This window comes from Apteryx mantelli, chromosome 27, assembly GCF_036417845.1.
Source record: "Apteryx mantelli isolate bAptMan1 chromosome 27, bAptMan1.hap1, whole genome shotgun sequence".
Lineage (NCBI taxonomy): Eukaryota > Metazoa > Chordata > Aves > Apterygiformes > Apterygidae > Apteryx > Apteryx mantelli.
In genome coordinates this window covers 4,876,720-4,897,568 of record NC_090004.1, presented here as the reverse complement: position 1 = coordinate 4,897,568, position 20,849 = coordinate 4,876,720, and the positions used below count along the sequence as shown (strand labels likewise).

The following is a 20,849-nucleotide window of genomic DNA, read 5'->3' as shown; positions in this document are numbered from 1 at the left end:
CCGGGGGATCATTGCACAGTGGTGAGGGAGCCCCAGGCTTGGTGCCGACTAAGTCCAGAGGGCATAAAGTATCTGTGCCGTCGCCCTGCGGCTGCAAAGGCAGGAGTGCCCAACAACGGAGTCATTTCCATCTCCTGGTCTCTCTGCGTGTGGTCCTGATTCGAGAGCACTTAGGTCCTAGCGAAATCACCACCTGCAAGCGAAACCGCTGATGTCCATTGAAAAAAATAACGTGCTCCACAGCTCGGCAGAGACGCGTTGAGCACTGTCCATCACGCTGACCGGCACTGCCCCGCGCTGCCGGGCCGTCTCCCTGCCTCCACCTCCCCGCTCGCGGCTTTGCCGGGCAGCTGTGGTTTGGGGAGTTGATCCCAACCAGGCTTGCGATGGAGTAGGACACCGATCCTCCCCGTAAATTGGGAAAACTGGCTGGGCAAAAGAGGGACTGAGCCCACGCTCTTGAAACATCGGTGCGGGGGTTGTCCCACGGATTATGGGACCGCAGTCACAGTCACTGCTGCTCCTTAACCCTGCTTCAGCACTCTGCAACGCCACGTTTAACACCTTTCGGTGCTAAACAAGGAAAGGAAGAACGTGGTCCAAGCAGGGCCCTGGCAGCTGGGGAAAGCTGTTCCTCCCTCCCGAAGGCAGGTTCAGACCAGCGCCGCTTCCCCGCTGTGCATCGAGCACCGAGCGGGGACCGTGCGCAGCACTTCCCAGCTCATAATTAAAAGCAAAAACCCCGAGAGCCCTAATGAGAACAGCGGCGTCCCGACGCCAGAAGGATGATCGATTTCCCCTAAAAAAGCTCCCTGTCGCACATAGCCTTGAATCGCACCAAACGGGAGACGGAAACTGGGCGCTAACGGGCGCGTTTCGAGGGTCCCGCGGGGGGAGCGGAGCCGGCCGGGCCCTGAGACCCCCGGGGGCCCCGCGGGGAGGGCGCCGGCGCCGGCGCCGGCCCCAACCCCGGCCCCAGCCCGCCCCGGCCCCAACCCCGGCCCCGGCCCCAGCCCGGCCCGGCCCCGGCCCGCCTCGCCGGCGCTGCCCGCCTGACGCCTCCCCCCGGCCGGCGCGGCCATGGCGGCGCGGCGGCGCTGAGCGGCGCGGCCATGGCGGGGCCCGGCGCGGCGCCTCCGCGCCTGGCGCTGGCTCTGGCCGCCTTGGCCGCCCTGGCCGCCGTGAAGTACTACCGGGACGCCGAGGCCGCCCGGCAGCAGGTACCGGCGAGGGGAAGGGAAAGGAGGGAGGGAGGGAGGGAGCGAGGGGGCGGCGCGGGGGCCCCTCGCGGCCGCGCGGGGGAGGCCGCGCTGCAATGGCGGCCGGGCGCCGGCTCCGCCGAGCGGCTCGGGCGGGCCCGGGGCGCCGCCGCCGCGCTGAGGCGGCCGCTTCGGGGCTTCAGGTGGCCACCGGGCTTGTGGTGGCCACCAGCGGGCTTGAGGTGGTGGCCCCCGGGTTGTGGGGGCTACCAGCAGGCTGAGGTAATGCAGAGCTGCGGTGATTGCCAGGCACCGGTGGCCACCAGTGGGCTGAGGTGACTGCAGAGCTGTGGTAGCCGCTGGGCTTGAGGTGGCCACCGGGCTTGTGGTGGCCACTGGGCTTGTGGTGGCCACCTCCAGGCTGAAGTAACCACAGAGCTGTGGTGGCCGCTGGGCTTGTGGTGGCCATCAATGGGCGGAAGAGACCACAGAGCTGCAGAGACCCCCCCCCCCCAGGCAGCAGTGGCCACTTCGGGCCTTGAGGTGGCCACCACAGGGCTGAGGCGATCGCCCTGTGCGGGTGCTCGGGACCCACATCGCGGGTTCTTCCCGCTGCGGCCGCGGGGACCCCCGGCGGGCCGCGCTCCCACCTGCCTTCCCCGGCCCGGAGAGCGAGGGCGAGCAGAGCCACCGGGCCCCGGCTCCGCTCCACTCGTGGCATGACTTCTCGCAGACCCTCTCAACGTGGCGCGTGGAAACGTCTCTTCTTGCTGCTTTGTTCCCTTTAAAAAGGGCCTGAAACTTTGTCAGACGTTTGTGGGGTTTTTTTTCATGTTAGAAATGCAGATCTCCTCCTCCCTGGGAGACTCTGACTGAAGGAGCAGCAAAAGAATAGAAAACAGGAGTTGAAAAATAGAAAGTGTTTTATTTTTTTTAAGTTTTTTTTTATATATATATTAGACCGATTGACATTGTTTTTGATTGTAATCCGTATAATTCAAATGATTGCTGCGTGCTTTGGAGAAAGGGTATCTTTGTTAAAGATGGTACTCCCCTGGCGCTTCGCTTCAGAGCGCATCCTTGAATGTCTGCAAAGGTTCGCAGTGAAGAGCAGGCTTCTCCTTCCTGATACTTCTGTGGTAAAGAGACAAATGTTTTTAAAGGCTGCTTCTTTCCTTTGTCTCTTTTTGCATTGCAAAAAGAGAGAAATGGCACAAACTTGTTTATTGGAAGAATTCCTCTGACAGCAACAGAAGAAGGGCAGAACAGTCCTTCACGGGCTGTCTGAGAGGACAGAATGCCAGGTCTTTTGGTGATTTTTTTTTATTATTTTTTTGGTAGAGGACAGACAGACAATTGGGGCTGGACGCTGCCAGAGATGAGAATGAAATGTGAACAGCCCAAGGTTTTTATTTTTCCATCGGCTTGCTTACAGCATATGTCTTGTCTCTTTCTATGGAAATATTTATTTAGCTAAACAACCCACAGGCAGGTGGGAGAAGACGTCTTTTGTGAAAGCCCCAACCCTCCTCCTCTGCAGGAAGACTGAGACAGCTTTAACCTTACTCTTCCAGCGCAGACAGGGAAACTTTATTTCTTATAGTTGAAGGTTAGAAAAAAAAGGGGCGGGAGAGAGAGACAGGCTCTGGAGAGCTTTCTCCAACATAAATGCTATCAAGAAGCAAAAGGCCAAGGCCTAACATCTTTCTCCCATTTCAGACATCATCTTTATCATCTCTCTAGACTGAGCGCACCAGGACGGGCATGTGCTCTGCGAAAGGCCTTGAGCCGTGTTGCTCCATGGCTGGGGTCTTATCTCGGCCAGGCGGGAGCCCTCTGGGGTCCCTGTTGCCGGCAGCAATGCGTGGGGCTGAGCTGTCCTGCTTTGTGCACGTTTCCGAAGGGAGAGAGCTGTCCCTGCAGGGTCGTGTGGAGCCGATACCCTGCGCCAACGCTGCCTGAAGCGTGTCTTTACTAGAGAAGTGGCTATTTTAACTCCCTCTGGGGAGGGGACCATCATCTGGAGCGGGCAGTAGACCAGTCTGAATCCTGTTAGCGAGGTGGCTGTATTCAGCTGGCTGCTGGCGTGCCTGTAAGACGTGTGTGTGCACACCCAGCCATAAGTCACCCGACTGCAAGGCAACCCTATCTCTGGCCAGTTGTGGTTCTAGCGATAATTTTCTGGCAGTTCTGCTGCTGCTGGTTTTTCATTGCTTAGCCCCTGTGAAAGCGAGGGCTGAGGGGATGAGCACATGCTCTCAATTCTTAATTTTCTATAGGTTAATTGATTTTTGGAGCTAACATCCAACACCAGGCACCCATATTGCCCTCTTCATGTTCTGCTGTCCTATGCGCAGTCTGAGATTTTCTTCTGTATGTGTCAGGGATAACTGGTTCTCTTTCTGCCTTCAGCCCCGTTAAGTAAATGATCACGGCTTTCTCCTAATACTACAGCAGCAGGCAGTCCAACCAACTGAAAACTTTGTCACTCATTGCCTCGCATCCCTTGAGGTCCGTGTCTGTGAAGAGCAAAAGAAGAGCAGCTCTGAAAGATTCATCAGCAGGGAACTGCTGAAGCGCTATGGAGAGGGCTAGGAAATGGACCATCTCTTCAGAGCTCGGTAGGCATTTAGGTCGGCCTCCTCTGTAAGGAGGAGGCCGTCGTACACTGCTGCCTGCCTGCGCTGCGAGCTGGCTCCCAGACAGTGAGCGATCGTGAGGTTAATGCATTACATGCCACATACAAGCAAGATCTAAAGCAGAGAGACATCCTGAAACCCGGCCCGAGGCTTCATGACATGACCCTGGCTTCTGGCTGTCAGGGAACAGGACAATTGCTCAGGGAAATGGTGTTGCTGATTTATAGGGCCAAGGATGTGCTTCCCCTTTTCTTTGGGGAATAAAGACACAGTCTCAGTCCCAGGAATTTGGGGCGTCCTGAATGGGTTGCTCCTGTGCGTAGATAAATAGCTATCTTGTTCCTTCATTCCTTTTTTTCAAATGCATGGTTTCTGCTTGCTCCTCTCCGTGTATCAGCTCTTTGCCTTTCTTCAGTCATGTCGGAGTCCACATCTCTGGTTTGTATTCCATGGTCTTTGTTTTTGTCTGTCACAACCCTGAAACTGCCCTGGAAGGCTCTTAAGTGCTTCTGTTGCTGCAGTTGACGGGAGCAAAGCCTTCCAGGCTGCATTAGTGCTGCTTCGGGCTGGCAGGCAACAGATGGAAAATAAACTAGTTCAGGAGCTCTGGGGATGGTAATGGTGCTGCAGGCAATAGAGAATAAATGCAGCAAAACAGCAGAATACAGAGTATTTATCCTTGCGCTCTAGGCTTTTACTGGGGTGGCAGGGGAAGCTGCCCCAAGTGATGGCTCACCGGGGACCTGCTGCAGGCTGGCCGGGAGTGATGTGGCTTGTCTGACTTGCTCGCTATGTTTCTCTCTTCTCACACCACCGTAGAGCTCTTGTTCTGCGTGCGAGTTGTCTCTTTCTTCCTTTCAGTGCTGCAGTGTGGAAAAGACTAGAAGAATCTAGTGTTTTTCTGGGGCTGCTCCAAGTGAGACGTTGCACTTCGGTGGTATTTTCCACTGGAGGATCTCCATGTGCTGTAGTAAGTGGGGCTTGGCAGGCTCTTCTGCCAAGTATGCAGAGGGAGAAACTGGGGCGCAGAGTGGCTGGGCTCTTGCCAAGACCAAGGTCTGTGTAAGTCTTTGGGGAAGACCATGGCAGTTGTGGCTCCCGGATGGATGGCAGAGTGGGTCGGCAGTGCTCCCTGCGGAGCAAGGAGCCAAACGCTTGGTGCAGTCCAGAGGCTGGAGTCCTGGAGGGGGTCTGGCTAGAGCAGGGCAGTCTTGGGCAGGAACGTTAGCATGGATCTCAGCACCGCTTTAAGTTGAGTTGTTTTCTGCAGAAGTACAAGGGCTCAGTTCACCTTCTTCATGTTTGTGTAATGTGAATAATCATATACTTGACCACCTTTGTTTCACTGCGCGTTAATTAATTACAGAAGTTGGGATCTCTGGGAGTCTTGAATACCTGCAGATTTAGGACTAACTATGTGGGAAAAGTTGGAAATTTTCCTGACGACAGACTTTGAGGACTACTCTGAGCAAATGATTCAGTTTGAATTACTCAGCCAGATGTAGTTTTAATATGCTCATGCCAGCAGTTCCTGGACACCAATCCCTATTGTAAATAGCACAAAACCCTGCCAAGGGGCGTTAGTCTTTCAATTTGATGGCTGCGTTTGTGTGCTGTAAGAATGCAGATTAACTCTGAAGCTGAGAGGGGCCTGAATGAATTTCTGTGAGAGGCTGGAAAGAAATCTCGTTTACCTCTTCTTCCCAAACTAGGAGCTGGCACTGAAGTCTCTGGGAAGCGAGGGGCTGTTTCTCTTTTCTTCTCTGGACACAAACAATGATCTGTACCTCAGTCCGGAGGAGTTCAAGCCGATAGCTGAGAAGCTGACAGGTAGGTGTCTGTCTGCCTTGCAGAGCTCTCTGCACAGAGCGAGCAAAAGCCAAAGAGCTTCGTATGCGCTCGGCAGTTTTATTCATGTGTTACTTTTTTCTGGGTGCTGTTCTGGATCTGATCTACTTGATGAGAATCTGCTAAGCTTTACATGTTTTTGGAACGGCTTAAGCACTAGACACCACTTTCACACACTGCGGTTTTTATAAGACTGACGGTCTCATTGCTGGACTAGTAAAGTACATAAGTTACTTTGTCCAGGGCTTAAAGGGGATTTGGGATGGGTGAGTGCAACAAATACAGCTCAGCCCTGGCTAGGCCAAAACTGTTAGTGAGTCATGGTGTTTCATTTGTGCCCTCCTCTGGCTGTAGCAGTCTCTCGATAGCAATTAGGAGAGATCATGTTTGGAGACTGTATCAGCATGTAGCAAATGTCTCTTGATGGTGCCAAGCAGGAAGATGTGTGGTGGTGATAATGTGCAGGAGAGCTTACAGTGCAATAGAAAAACTGAGAGTTATTTGCTTATGCTGTAATGAATTGGCTAAAATATGTGTGTCTGTTCCCTCCTAGGTGAAATGAGACTGCTGAACTGTGCCATGAGCTTTAGAGTGTCATTCACTAAAAGGAGGAGTCCTCTTTAATCCATGTAGCAGAGGCTCATCCCTGGGGTGGGTCTGAGTTTTGCCGTTACATACAGCATAGTGACAGCTGGGAAGCTACAAGTGCTCCAGGATTTACCAGGATAAATGTATAATCACTTCATCATTGCTTAAAAGGGAAAGAAGGGGAAACAGCTGCTTAAATTCCTGTCTCTTTGTCTAGGGGTTGCTCCCGTCTCAGAACTTGAAGAGGAGGAGACACCAGATTCAAGCGGGGAAACATTGTCCATCGTGGCTAAATTCCAGCCGTTGGTCATGGAAACGATGACAAAGAGCAAAGATGGTTTCTTAGGAGTAGGTATCATGCAGGATCTGTATGACCAGAAATGCCGGGATAAGCACATGTCCTATGGGTTGGTAACATCACCAGGAATGAACTCTAGCAAGTTTGGGAGGGGGAGATGGTCTGGCTGGAGCCAGTGGGATTTGGGTCCTGGACCAGCAAGCTCACTCCCTTCTGCAGTGTTTCATTGTTTTCTAGTGGCCTCGCAGCTCTTACGGGCGCAGAGGAAAGCTTCCATGCGTGGCCTGGAAGAGCACCACAGGCTGCGGCTTGCAAAACTGCTTGGAACAGTAACTGAGAAATCTAAAACAACTTCACCTCTTAACAGGCTGCTAACCCTGCACTATATTAAGGACCTCTCTGCACAAGGACTGGTCCCACAATATTTGTCATGAATCCCCCACAGCTGGGTTCTTTCGCTCGTGGAGGTTCTCGTTGACATTTTTGGATCTGTTACTGTCAGCGAGTGACCACCCACAACCAGCATCCTGGGCTCAGAGGTGCAGGTCGACCTGGGCAGTCAGACTCCTCTCTAGGAGGGCATCTTAGCTTGGATCTGGGATGGTGTGAAGGCAGCAGGATTAGCTGCGTGTGCAGGCTGGGTCTGGGCATTCAGCAGCACTGTGCCCCAGCTCTGTCATGCCCTGCCTGGGAAGTCTGAAGAAGGTATTAGGGAGAGCTCTCCTGGAGCGAAGTACAAAAGCAGAGGTGTTATGTGGCATGCCAGCCCCCACAGCTTGTTCTCTATTACTCACATAACAGAAGGTCAACAGAACTATTTGGTGGTGTTTGGGGAAGAATTTAAAACGTGAGATACAGATAGATAGCTTTCCCCCCAGCCTCCAAAACCTGCTTACACCCATCAGCGTTACTGCACGTTTGAGGAGTCTGGCTGAACAGCTCCTGTGAACTGGCTCCAATGCTCTCTTTTGTTCACAGATTTCTCACGTTGCGCTGTCTGGGCTGAGGAATTGGACCACCCCAGCAGCCCCCATGAGCGTGATGTTTGCCAGGCAGTTCAAAGCCTTTCTTCCCCCAAAGAATAAACTGGATCTTGGGGATCCGTGGTGGATAATTCCTAGTGAATTAAACATCTTCACTGGGTATCTTTCCAACAACCGATTTTACCCTCCACCTCCCAAGGGCAAAGAGGTGAGATATGAACCATGCTTTCTATATACCTGAGAGGTGATTTGTATAAATGTTCTTTTGTAGTGTTTGTGCTGTAGACTGAGATCACATTTGCTTCTGTAGTAAGCAGGGTTGTCAGTTCATGGGCCTCCAAGGAAAGCTGCTGTGGCCCAGCAAGGGTTTCGGGCTGTTGAGAATGCGAGTGGATACTGGCTGTAGTGGTTGTTCTTGATCCTATGTTAGTTGGACTGGCTTCAGTACAAAAGGCTTTGTAGCCCAAACAAATGGAGGAATGGAGGGAATTCCTGGAGCGGACAAGGCTGTAGTGTTATGTCTCCCTGGACTTTCTAAGGCAGCAAAAAGGCTTCAACGTATAGGCAGGAACACCATTGTCTAAATCAGAGGTAAAACCGAAAGCAGGCAAAAGCAGTAGGTGTCTGTCATGGCCAGACTGGGCTGATTTACTTCATCTTGCTTTAAGTGTTTGGATTTTTTTAGGCTAGCTTCTCCAAGGCAGGGAGGAGAGAGGGTTATTCAGAAAGCCCTTGTGTGAAGCGATTGCATCTTGTAGAACGGTTGCTGTGTGCCGCCCCAGAGGCGGGGCACTTCATTGACAAGTGAAACGATGTGTGTACATTGTTTGTAAAGTCAAGCTCGTATATCGCTGTCCCCTGGGGTGCCGGGGTAGGTGTTAGCGATCGCATAGCTGATATACCTCCGGAGCCTGGTGTGTTTATTGATTGCATACCCACTCTTGAAAGTCTTAAGTAGTATTGATGGATACAGCCTCACAGATCAGTTTACCATACTCGGACATCCACCCGACTGGGATGATGAAAACTTGCAAACAATGGGAATAGATTTATTTTAAAAAGCAGCCTCTTGCTTTATCTCCTTGTTTTGTGATTAAGTAGGTCTCTAAGCCAATTTTTAAATCAGAGCCATTATCTGACCTTCCTGATCTGGTGGGGAGTTATTTTGGAGCTGCAGCTGACTGCTAGAGGGACTGTTCTCATTTTTGCTCTCTTACAATTCTTCCCCTAGGTCATTATCCACAAGCTCTTGAACATGTTCCACCCGCGCCCCTTCGTAAAAACTCGCTTTGCTCCCCAGGGAGCTGTGGCCTGCATCCGAGCCGTCAGCTCCTTCTATTACACCATAGCGTTCAGGTAAGGGCTCCCAACCTGACCTTGAGGGACTATGGGTCTGGAGGGCTTGGGGACACTTCTGAACTTGTTCTGCATCTCTCAGGAGTGGAGAAGGCTGCTGTAAGCCAGTGGCAGAGTGTGCGTGTCAGTGCATGTGCAGGCGCGTTCCCAAACAAGGCCAGATGCCTCCTGCCTAGGAGGGAAACGAAGCAGTTCGAGGAGGGTGGTTTTCAGCCAGCTCTTGCCCATATGTGATGCTTGGCTGAGGCCCGAAGAGGGCACTCGTGCTCCCGGTGTCACTGAGTCTGTGGTGAGGCAGGCGCTGTTGTCTGCATCCAGGGCAATGGCCTTCCTCGATAACCCTTAGGTTTAGAAATGCCCGTGGTTGAATGGGAAGAGTCTGATTAGCAAGGAATTTGTTAGGTTTTGTTTAATCCAGGGATGGAGTACTTTCTCCAAGGGAGAAATTCTGGGGAATTGTTCTCTTGTTTTACTGGGAATGTTACATGCAGCTCTTGTTTGCTGGATCAGGCTGGAAGGGAGACTGAGAGAGTCGTAGTCTGTTCCTCTGCTTCAAGGAATGATAAAATACTGTAACTCAGCCTTCCTGGCAGACACTTGTTGCTCAGGTCCAAAAGCCATTAGTACCAGAGACTCTCCTGACCCAGAGCATCTGCTCCAGCCCTTTGCCCTCTTTGTGTGTGGCATGAGAAGCTTTCTGAACTGAGTCACTCTGCCCCAATTTAGCTTCATGGTTTCTGGGGCCTGGAGATCACTTCTCCCTGCTGTCATCTGCAGCGCATGATCTGTTCTGTCCTTGCAGCTCTGCAACTGATGGCTCCCTTCTTGTTTCAGGATCCACGCTGAGTTCCAGCTGAATGAGCCACCAGACTTCCCCTTCTGGTTTTCCCCAGGCCAGTTCACAGGTCACATCATCCTCTCCAAGGATTCTTCCCATGTCCGAGAGTTTAAGCTCTTTGTCCCTAATAACAGGTACAGCTGTTTCTCTCTCTTCATGTGCGTTGAGTAGAGACTCGAGGATTGCTCTAAGCGAGGTGCAGTGAAACCCAGGATCTCTGGGATCCTGCCCTGTGCAGAAGTGGGGGCTGTGCTTGGGAGGAGGCTGGTGGGCTCTTTTTATACGAAGATACGGGTGCAGTAACAGTCCTGAGCAGAATGGTGTCCCTTGCAGTACGTGGGTTTCCTGGAACATGCAGAGAAGGCAGATCTGCAGTCTGAGCTTTGGACAGGCTAATTCTGCTGTTTGCTTATCTCTTCTCCTCGCACATCCCTCTCTGTCAGCGGTCATCATGGTCATCATGTCCTCAGTTCTGTAGATATAACAGTGCCCTAAACAGGTTCTGATGCAATTTTCAGGAACAGCTCTGTGTATTGTTATCAACAGGTCTGGGGGGCGTCTGGCAGGGAAGGACAAGGGCAGAGATATCGTTAGGGGATGGGGGCGTAGAGCTGTGGCTGGGAATGGATGTCCTTACGCAACCTGGCTGCGGTTGGCACGTGCTTCAACTCTGCGTGTCCAAGCCTGAGCTGTCCTGTGCCAAACCACTTCAGTAAGGGAGGTGTCTGTAGCCCCATGGGAAGACGCATGGGGACAGAGGGATTTAAGTTATCCAGGTGTTGCTCTAGAGACAGGCAGCAGCCTCTTTCTTAGTAGCACTGCTGCAAGCTCACGTTTGCAGTGCATCCTGGCTGCTCCCCTTGGCTTGTCCCAGCAGTGCTTTGGGCTGTGTCAGGGACTTCTGCAGGTGTTGAATACCTGTTGCAAGCTGCAGGAGACTCCTTGGGTGTCTGTGTTGGATGAGCTAATGCTTTTCAGCAAAGTCTCTTGAAAATCTGAGTGAAATGAGCTCTGCAGTTGTCAAAGCATCTCTACCAGTCACTGAGGTTCCCTGGCCTGTTTCAGGGTCTGATTCATTTGCCAGTAACTGTCACCTGTACTTGGAGCATGGGGAGGGACAGGCAGGGTGTGGAGAGGGAGACCCTGGAGATCTCTGTGCCTGGCTTGAAGCACTAGAATTCAGCAAAGCCTGATGCTCTTGTTTCAAAATAGTTTTTCACTTGGTGTTTTGTGTGTGTACTTGGCTCATTACTGTTCTCTGGCAAGCAGCTGGAAGAGTTTCAGGGGAGAGAAGCTTCAAATCTCTTTGCCCGTGAAGGCTGGAGTGAAAATTCTATTATAACATTACCCTGGCGACTCAATCCCTACGGTTCTGTCAGCACATTTGTTACAGCAAGCAGACACTTGCGGCTCTGCCAGCAACTTCTTACAAGGGCCTTTTGCTTCCAAAAAACACTTTTAAAAGTTCAACAGGATCATAATGTGCAAGGTCAGGGCTGGGAGGAAATGCGGAGCAAATACACCTCTCTCTTCCATACTTCAACAGTACTCAAAGGCATAAACGTGTTTGCCCAGAGTGTTGGGTAGGTGCCTGGGCCCTGATCCGGCTGAATCTAGTGTTGCTGGTCTTGTGCAGGGCACTCTGTGATCTCCAAGCAGCCGGGGACTATGGGCTTCTGTGCTCACCCTGCAAGAGGAGCACTGGATGTTCTCATCGTTTGTGGTTTCCCATGCACAGCTTTAGCCTTGGGTTACTCTGAATGTACTGGGTTCTCCTTCCAGGTCTCTGAATGTCGATATGGAGTGGCTGTATGGGGCGAGTGAGAGCAGCAACATGGAAGTGGATATAGGTTACCTGCCGCAGGTCTGTAATTGCTCTCTGTCCTCCACATGTGTGCAGCATCTTGGCAGGGATTTACCTTGCCTTGCCCCTGAGCTGTATAACCTCAGCTATCTATGTTCTTAAGAGCGTTCTCTTGAGTGCTGCAGTATAATATTTCTGATCTGTGTGTGTCTTTTGCAGCGATGTGGCTCACTATTGCCAGCTCTTGTGGGTCTTTTTTTTTTTTTCTCTCTCTTGTCTGTGGTGTGGGTTGAATCCCAAGCTCCTGGAGTCATGGAAGTGTGGAGTCATGGGATTTTCCCTTTATACAAAAAATTGTCTGAGCTGCTGCAGGGAGAAGATTGGGGGCTGAATCCAGGCTGTGAGCCCAGAGGGGTGTAAGAAAAACAGTGTATCTGGATTTAGAAATTGCATGAAGTTTTTCCTTTATTTTGTGGTAACCCCAGCTCAGGGGACAGGAAATCTAAGTCATGATCTTGAATGCCTGAGGTTAGGTCTTCTCCTAAACTAGATCCATGTTTCTTTTTAATTGTCAGAAGTCCTGGTAACAGACCTACAAAATAATTTCAGATGTACAAGAACACTGAGCTACAGGGAAGTCCCTAAACAGCTTTCCCTGCTGCACCCTCTTGTGGCTAGAGGACTGTGTAAGGGCTGTGCTGGTGGTATGAGCAAGAGCTTCAAGCTAGCCCTGCCAGATCCCAACAGTTTTAAGGATCTGGCGTCCCACAATCAAAAACCTTCCACTGGCAGGATGGCAATACAGAATGAGCAAGTCTCTCATGCATTCCCAGTCTAGCCAGCACAGCCGTACTATAACTGGAGGAAATAAGGTTGTGTTCCTGGTATTCCCCAATAAAACACATCTACAACTAGTGAAGTGCAGCTCCAGGAAACAGAAATCAAGTTGATGATCTGTGTCTTCATTAGAAGCTGCACAGTCTTATTTTGCATCTTTATCTCGTCCTGCAGGACTGGAAAGCCAGGAGTGGTATATCAATAATATCTAACTCTGAGCCTGTTCCCCTGCAGATGGAGCTGGAATCGACAGGGCCTTCCATCCCCTCTGTGATCCATGACGAGAATGGGAATGTGATTGATAGCAGGGATCCCTCAGGGGACCCCATTCAGTTTGTGTTCGAAGAGATAACCTGGCAGCAGGAAATCCCCTGGGAAGAGGCAGCCCAGAAGCTGGAATTGGCCATGTATCCATTTAAGAAGGTGAGGAAGGGGTTGTGCTCTTTCTTCCATAGCACGTCTGTTTGGACAGGGTCATTTTCACCGAGATGTCCAGTCACCTCGAGGACCAGCAGGAATCAGAGGCCATGACTTAGCATCATTCAGAGTAGCATGAGGATCTCCCTGCTCAGCCTGCATCATGCAGGTGCTGCATGTGTGACGTGATGGGCCTCCAGTTTCCCGATGAGAGAGAACAGCATCCCTGAAAAGCCGTTTGGGGTCGCACAGCAGCAGGGGCAGGAGCACAGCCCAGATGTCATGTCATTCCAAGCTCATATTGTAAATGTAGGCTCATCCTTCCTTCCTCTTATCAGTAGCTGCCGATGCAATTCCCGAGCAAGGCAGGTAATTGCGCTTCTTACAAATGGTTTTTCTTTGGCATTTCTTTTGCAATTTCTGCTACCTTTGGACCAAGCTTTCCTTATCAGCAGAAAACACACATTCTGCCTGTGCATCCACATCCTGCAAGGAGACTCAAATTCATAGCACTGGGTGACCTAAACTATTTAGCATGCCAGTAGCCTCTGGAGCAGATGGCTACTGCCTGTCACTGCTTCCTTGGCTGAAGGGACGTGTTTCAAAGGCTGCCTCCTTGTGCCTGAGCTTACAAATGTCCCTCTGAGCTGCCAACATGTTAATAAAGTTCCCTTCATTTGAGTGATTGGAACACTCTCTCTGCAGAGTCCCTCGCAGCCAGTTTTTAGACAGTTTCAGTGAGATTTTGTAATAAATATCTCAAGGCCAAATTTCCTAGGCTGCTTTGTATGTTTGCAGACAGCCTGCCTGCAGTTGGGCTGATGCTCTCTGCAGTGTGTAAATGTGGGGCTTTGCACGTGCTGGTACAGCCCATGTGCTGCAAGTATCCCCAATCTCACCGTATCCCCAGCCGTTTGTCATGTACCTGGACCTTTCCCAAAGGAAAAGCCGCATTTCGCACGGCAGTGGAGTTAATGCTCCAGACTTAGCATCCACTTCGCTACATTTTGCATGGGCAGCACTAACAGAATGACCAGCTGCAAGTTGGTGGGTGAAGAGTTGGTTCCTGCCCAGGATGTGCCTGTCTCTCTGCTCACTGTGGCAGGGCTGGAGTGTGTGATCCAGCTTAGAGGTCTGTGCTGTGGATCCCTGAGGTGAGAGGAGATGAAGTTGCCCCTGGGGAGAGCACCATGGTTACCATTTGCTTTAATGAACAGGAAGGCAGGGGGTGAACAGGGTTAGCATTGAGCAGGAATGGGCTGATCGCCCAGTTGTAAGGCCGAGCTGTTGTGCTGCGGCTCTGTGTGTTGCCTATGCGATGTGGTAGGTCTGTTTCCTTCAGGTCCTGCTCATGTTTGAGGTGGGCTGTTCTGCTGCCTGTTTCTCAAGCCATCTCTCTGCCTCCAGGTTTCCTATCTTCCCTTCACACAAGCTTTCGAGAGAGCAAAAGAAGAAAAGAAGCTGGTGCACTCGATCCTGCTGTGGGGTGCCCTGGATGACCAATCCTGCTGAGGTGAGGGCTGTTCCCGTCTTGGCTGGAGGAACGATGTGCATAATTCAGACTCTAAGAAGGGCTCAGGGTCAGGGAGGAGCCAGTGGCAAGCTCTGTGTAGAGAAGGGTTGGAAGTGGGAACTACTGCCCAGAACTTGTATCCGCAATGGCAGGATTAGATCTATTTGAGGCAAGCCCTAGACCAGCTTTCTAATTCAAGAGCCCTGATTTGAGGGGGAGGAATGGGTCTGGTCTTTCCACTTTCTCTTCCCCTCTCACGCTGCCCTAATCAGTCTGCTTGGGTAGAGGCAGTGGCTGCAGGGCAAGAGAGATGCTGCTCCCTGCTTTGTCTCCATATCACATTTCATGTCTGCACGGGAGAAACCAGAGCCAGATGCAGGGTTGGGGTTGTCGTGATGTGTAGCCATTTCTCCCACATGCCCAAGAACTCGCGTGCCACATTGGGCAGGACTAATGGGTCCTGTCTACCCCTAAAAACTCTCCAGCTTGTGTGGGCTCTGCTGTGATATGAACAGAAAAATGCACTCACGGTGGATCCTCAGGGCTTGATCCTTTCCTAAGTGCACCAAACCAGCCCCATGGCGGGCTGGTTCTGCAATGTCTTTGGTTGCCTTGAAAGCGGACAGCGTCTGCTCTGGTGAGTCTTCTCTGCCAGCAGCACGCACTGGAAACCATAAAATATGGAAAACTGCCAACAAAGGAGAAATAAGACAATGGGCCGGGTTGGGGGGAGCCCGAGCCAGCTGCCACAGCAGCCAGCCCCTGGGCAGAGCAGTGGCATCAAACATGGCAACAGTCAGCCTTGGAAATGCAGCAAACGACTGTCTGCCTCCCTTTCTGTGTCAGGTTCGGGGCGAACTCTCCGGGAGACCGTCCTGGAAAGTTCGCCCATCCTCGCCCTGCTGAACGAAAGCTTCATTAGCAGCTGGTCGCTGGTGAAGGAGCTGGAAGAGCTGCAGGTGAGTGTCGCAAACACATCTGCCTTCTTGCGTTTGGTGCTGGTGAACGCAGACGGTGTTTGGCACGGGGCTGCGGGTAGGAAGGGGGAGCTCACACCTGTGCCAATGGGGGATTTCAGTTCCAGGCCCTCTGTGTCTTAGCAATTGCAGTGGCAAAAGAGACGCCAGATGGAGTCAGGCTAAGGAAACAACACAGTGATCCCCTTCGCTCTGTTATAGTGCCAATATTAAAAGCTAAACCATTAAAAGCCAAACATTGAGAGATAGCCCTGCCCAAGGCCATTTGTGCCATCGGCAAACTGACTGCTTTCCATAACCCAGAGAGCAACCAAATACTGTCTGAACCCTGAGCCTCCTGATTGCACCTTTCCCTACTCGTGAGCCTCTCTGGGCACATGCTGTTAGTTAGGTGCAGTCACAGAGCTGCAGAAGCTGTGAAAAACCAGGATCAGACTGTTTATGTGCCTGGGAACTGCCAGTGACAGCGTGATCTTACTGTTTGGGGGGAAATCTACTGCTGAAGTGTGTGTGTGGTGGGGAGGAAACACTGACTGAAAGGGAATAGTAAAGCACATCATGAGAATGGAGCCAGCTACCGTGCTGCAGGGCAGCTCTTCGTCCACCCCCTCATCCTGGGTTAGGTTTACTCCTCCCGCTCTGTTCTGCTAGCATTGGTGTGTGCAAGCATGTTCCTGTGGGGTCTCTTTACAGACCAACAGAGAGAATGAGTTCTACAGCAAGCTGGCTGACCTGCACCTTGAGAAGTACAACTTCCCTGTGGAGATGATCATCTGCCTCCCCAACGGCACGGTGGTATGTTTGTTACTCCTTCAGCTGGGCTTGGCTCTTCCCCTCAGAACGTGCTCTCTTCCTCCTCCCCGAATACATCACTCCCTGGGGGGAGGAGATGGCGTCATCCAAAGTGCTTGGAAAACACCCAGCTGGTTCAGGTTCTATTACTGGAAATACAGCGCTGTTTATCAGGATGAGGATAGGACACATGGAACAGAATGAGCTCCTGCTGATGGGAGGCATTGGAGTCGCATCCAGAGAGGCACATTAGACAGGGTGTTTAAAGGCCTCCCATTCTGTGAAGAGGTGAGTGTCCTGCAGACTGCCGTCCTTTCGGCAGCATGTGCCCTCAGGCTTCCTGGGTCTGGGCAGGACTAAAGGCTGGCTCCTCTGTCCAGCAGCATCCCAGAAAATACAGGGTCATCTGTAGACCTGAAGCTCATATCAGCTCCCCCAGCCGTTCTCTGGTTCCCCAGGCCCTTTGTGGGGCTGTAGTCCCTCGCACTGCTGTGCTCGCAGGGACGTTGTGACAGACAGACAGTAGCAAGTGCTCTACCAAGAAATATGAAACAAATGCATTTTTATTCAAAGACAGAAGAGAGAACAGTTCTAGCAGGGAGGGAAAACAATCAAACTTCAATCAAATGTCTGCCTACATTTCTTCATTCTGTCCCTTCCCCATCCCTGGCTGGAGTCAGCGACCTTTGGAAAGCAATTGTAGCTTGTGTTCTGCACCCTCTTACTGTCCCCTTGTGTTCATGCCTTGGAGAAAGTCTCTCCTTATCAGCTTGTTCTAGCACATTCCTCTCTTCCTCTTGCCTCTCTGGGTTTGTCACAGCAGATCAGCCATTAGCAAGTCAACATGCTTTGGCTCTGCTGTGCCCCTGCCTTGGATTTGAAGAACAACAACAGCTCCTGACACTTGACACTGCAGCGCTTCGCTGTGTGTCAGCAGCTGGGCTGTCTGAGGTGGAGGATCCTGCCAGGGCTAATCTGATTGTGTCCCACACTTGCCAGATCCTAGCTAGTAACATTTGCAGTGACTTGTTGCTGTCTCTTTAGTGGCTGCCCTCCAAATTAGGCTGTGGACTGTTGACTGCAGGCTAGTGAGTGACCTCAACTCAGTGAGTTACAGCCTGTCAAGGTTGCTGTGGTCACCGGCCATGTGTCCCCCTTGCCCATCTCCACTGGGAAGCAGAAGGCACAGGGACATTTTAAGCTCACATGCTTGTTTTGCAGCCAGGCTGGGCTGAGAGCACGCACTGAAGCAGTCAGTGTGGGTGGGCTGCTATCTCCCCAGCCTTTGTTCAGCAGTAGGTTTTGTCTGATTTTGCCCAAATCACCTTCATCTTTTTCTTCACCATGCTGAGCAGGGGGTCAGCACGCTTGGAGAAAGCAGGCCATTGTTTTTCAGACACCTCTTTCTCTAACTGTAAAATGGAAACCTGATTCCTGGATGCTGAGTTAGCATTTGCAAAGCATTAGAGAGTCTTAAATTTAATTACAGTCTTGTCATCTGTGTCCTGGCTAGAGGCCAAAGTAGTGGATGGTGAATTGATGTGGCCTTTAAAGTCTCCTCTCCCACCTGTTTTCTTTCTCAGATTCACCATATCAATGCCAACTACTTCCTGGATATTACTTCTATGAAGCCTGAAGATGTTGAAAGTAGCATCTTTAGTTTCTCAACCAATTTTGAAGACCCTTCTACTGCAACTTACCTCCAGTTCCTGAAGGAAGGACTGCAAAGAGCAAAACCATACCTGCAAACCTAAAAACAATGGCACCTGACTGCCCCACAGAGATGGCCAAAGACTTCAGAGATCTATTTTCATTACAGCAGTTCTTCCTCCTCTTTGTGCCAGGCACTGATGTTAAGATGCAGACAGTCCCAGGGCTGGAGCTTTGTTCTGGATGATCTAGGGCTGTTGAAGAGGCTGAGTTTTGAGTGATGCCGGTTTCTGTTTACATAACCTGCCCTTTTGAGTTCAGGCAATTTTTTACAGGAGTGAAAATACTTGAATCTATAAACAGTCTGTGTGCATGTACCTTGGTGTGTTACCAGCCTTCACATTTTTCCACCTCCTGTTCAAACTCTCTGTGGTGAAACTCCTGTAACAACTATACCAAGTGTCACCTGCAAACACATGATCTCAAGGGCCTGACTTTGTGTTGAATCATGGAGAACAGCATTGCCATTACGACCAAACACTCGTGGTGAGTCCCTCTGCCCTGCGGGCGAAGGTGCAGAATCCAGCGCAGGTGGAAAGGTCTTTCCTGGTAGCCAGCGTCCTCACACCTCCTCTCCAAGGGCAGTTCTGAGGCTGACTGAGCCGTAAGCTATTCCACGGCCTGGATCCCAGCTCTTCAGGATGGCATTTATTGACAGCAATGGCAACAAATGCATAATGTGGGGACTCTAGCTGCTCATGTGTAGACATGCAAGTTGGAGGATCTGTTTAGAGGCCTGAGCTCTGAAGTAGCTTCCTTCCAGTTCCCTGGATGCCTGAAATGTTTATCCTGTGTGACATGGCGCAAGACCTGTCTCTCTTATTCAGGTTCTTTGTGTCTGAGGGAGATGGTGAAGTTGGCATAGTGAAATTAGCAGTGGAGAACTAGGCATCAGAGGTATGTTGCAGTTCGGAGATGTCAGGTGTGGATTAACTCAGGAAGACTGGGGGGCCAGAGCCCCTGTTAGTTCCATCAGTGCAGTGTGCGCACTCCACGTTACAGGACGGGGTGGTGAGCGGTGACCCCGTCCCATTCAGTCCGGGGCTGCTCCCATCCCACATGCTTTGAGAGCTTTGTTCTCCCAGTGTGTCTCCTCGCTGGCTGTAAGATGCTCCCGTCCACATTTGCTTTGAGAGTTTCCACATCGCACTAAACAAATGAACCATGATGAAGTTCCCTTTAGGAAGCGGAGGTTCGCCGTTGCCCTAAGAGCATTAGCTGGTTGGGAACTGAGCAGTTTTAGAAGCCAGTATTATAAAGAAACTTTCACAGAAAACTTTCCAAAGAAGAAATTGTTCAGACAGAATGCCATTGTCCCTCAGCTGTAACCATCCCGAGCAGTCATTCCTATTTGGTACAAATGCTTGGCTACAGGGTGAGTGTAAGTTGGGGAAGGAAGGATCTAAGTGAAACAGGTTCAAAGCATATTCCTATAGATATGTGAGACAAAGCATCTCCAATAGATGGCTGCAAACAGCCATGGTTGTTGATGTTTTCTCTGCTCTCTAAAGCACAATTTAGTTGGACCAAATCAAAAGGGGGAAAAGCCTTTTTTGGAAAGGGCATTTTCATTCCCAGAATACACAACCGGGGAGGAACCAGGGATCTTTTCTCACCCTGTCCGTGTCCTGTCCCCAGCTCTTCTGTCTGTATCCATGGCTGGAGGCTGAGCTGAGCTTAGACGAACCTTTGGGCTTACCCAGTATAGCTTCACTAATTGCTCTAGTGAAATTAATTACCCCTGGGATGTTTCTCAGTATCAGCTTTATAACTATGCATTAGCTCTGCACTTTTCTAGCCCTCCAAGGAGCCTGCAGTAATCACAGGCTTGGTTCTGGCAGTGTTTTCAGCGGTGGCTGTGGAAAGTGTTGATGTCTCTAGGCAGCGTTAGAGACTGACCTCCAGCTGCTGCACCCCAGTCTTGGCCCCTCTGTGTCCTTAGAGGGGCTTTGGCCCAAGCTGAGCACGGCAGGGGAGGCTGAGTGCTACCTCCCTCTGGCTCCTTTGGAAGCACAGTTTTAGTGTAGATCTGCCCTTCTGGCTTTTACAAAGCTTCTTTTGAGGTATTTTTGTTGCACCTTTCTTTAACCCCTCAGTAAGGGGCTTAAGACATCGAAGCAGTGTCTGTGGGCTGTTTGAGCGCAAGGTGAAAGGGATTAACCCAAAGCACGGCAGAAGTCCTGCTCCTTCACGAGCAAAGTGCTCTGGGGATCCCTTGGGAGGGGATGTGGCTGTCCCCCCCCTTAATCCGTTAACTACAAAGCTGCCTGAGCGATCACTGCCCCTTTACTGCTCTGTAACAGTTGGAGGTGGACTCTGGGTGGAAACGGTTGTCTGAGGCTTTTTTAATACGTGCCAAGCTTTTTTTTCTCATATTTGTAAACTCCTTAAGTTTTTCAATAGTCTTTTGATATATCAGAGAGGGGGGGAAGGAGCTGCTTGTTTTCCCGATCTCCTGTGCTTTGTGATGGTCTGGTCTTAAATCCACAAGTGGATCAGACCTGATATTTGCCAGCGGCGATTCAGTGGAAAACAGCACCGCTTCTTCCTCCACTGGAGCCTCGCTCATTGCGGTTTGGCGCTGTACGGTGCGACGGGCTGCCCGGCTCTGTAGCTCCTTCCTTAAACTGATGCCACCACCTCGGCCTCGCTCAGTTCTTGCCTCCTTCGACGGGGGGCAGCGGGAACGGGGGGAAGCGCTCGGGGAGGGGGGCGAGGAGGGGTCGGCCCCTGCCCTGCTACGGCCCCGCATTCGGGGCAGCCTCGCGCCCCAGGACTGTCACAACCCCCCATCACACACACACGCACACACACACCCGTGCCACCGCCCCCCTCACGCTGCCGGTGTGTCCCTGGCACCTGCAGGGAGCCGCCGGCTGCCGTCGCACCCCTCAAGCCCCCAGGCGCACCGCCGTCCCGCTGCACCTACCCACCACTGCACCCCTCGAGCCGCCCGAACCATCGCGTCCTCTCACGCGTACGCGCCCCGCACATCACCATCACACCCCACGCCATTACACCCTTACACACACACACACCCCCCACACACA

At 51.6% G+C, this 20,849-nt stretch overlaps 1 protein-coding gene across 1 annotated transcript; it reads left to right on the top strand.

Annotated features, from left to right (window-relative positions):
- Positions 1-1,103: 1,103 nt before the first annotated feature.
- Positions 1,104-20,438, top strand: SELENON (selenoprotein N). Its single transcript, XM_067311470.1, has 12 exons — positions 1,104-1,220; positions 5,551-5,668; positions 6,492-6,622; positions 7,551-7,763; positions 8,787-8,911; positions 9,746-9,883; positions 11,532-11,613; positions 12,625-12,813; positions 14,215-14,320; positions 15,167-15,279; positions 15,991-16,092; positions 17,673-20,438. Exons 1-12 carry the CDS (start codon positions 1,113-1,115, stop codon positions 17,841-17,843), a joined length of 1,596 nt encoding a protein of 531 aa, XP_067167571.1. The 5' UTR covers positions 1,104-1,112; the 3' UTR covers positions 17,844-20,438.
- The last annotated feature ends 411 nt before the right edge of the window (positions 20,439-20,849 follow it).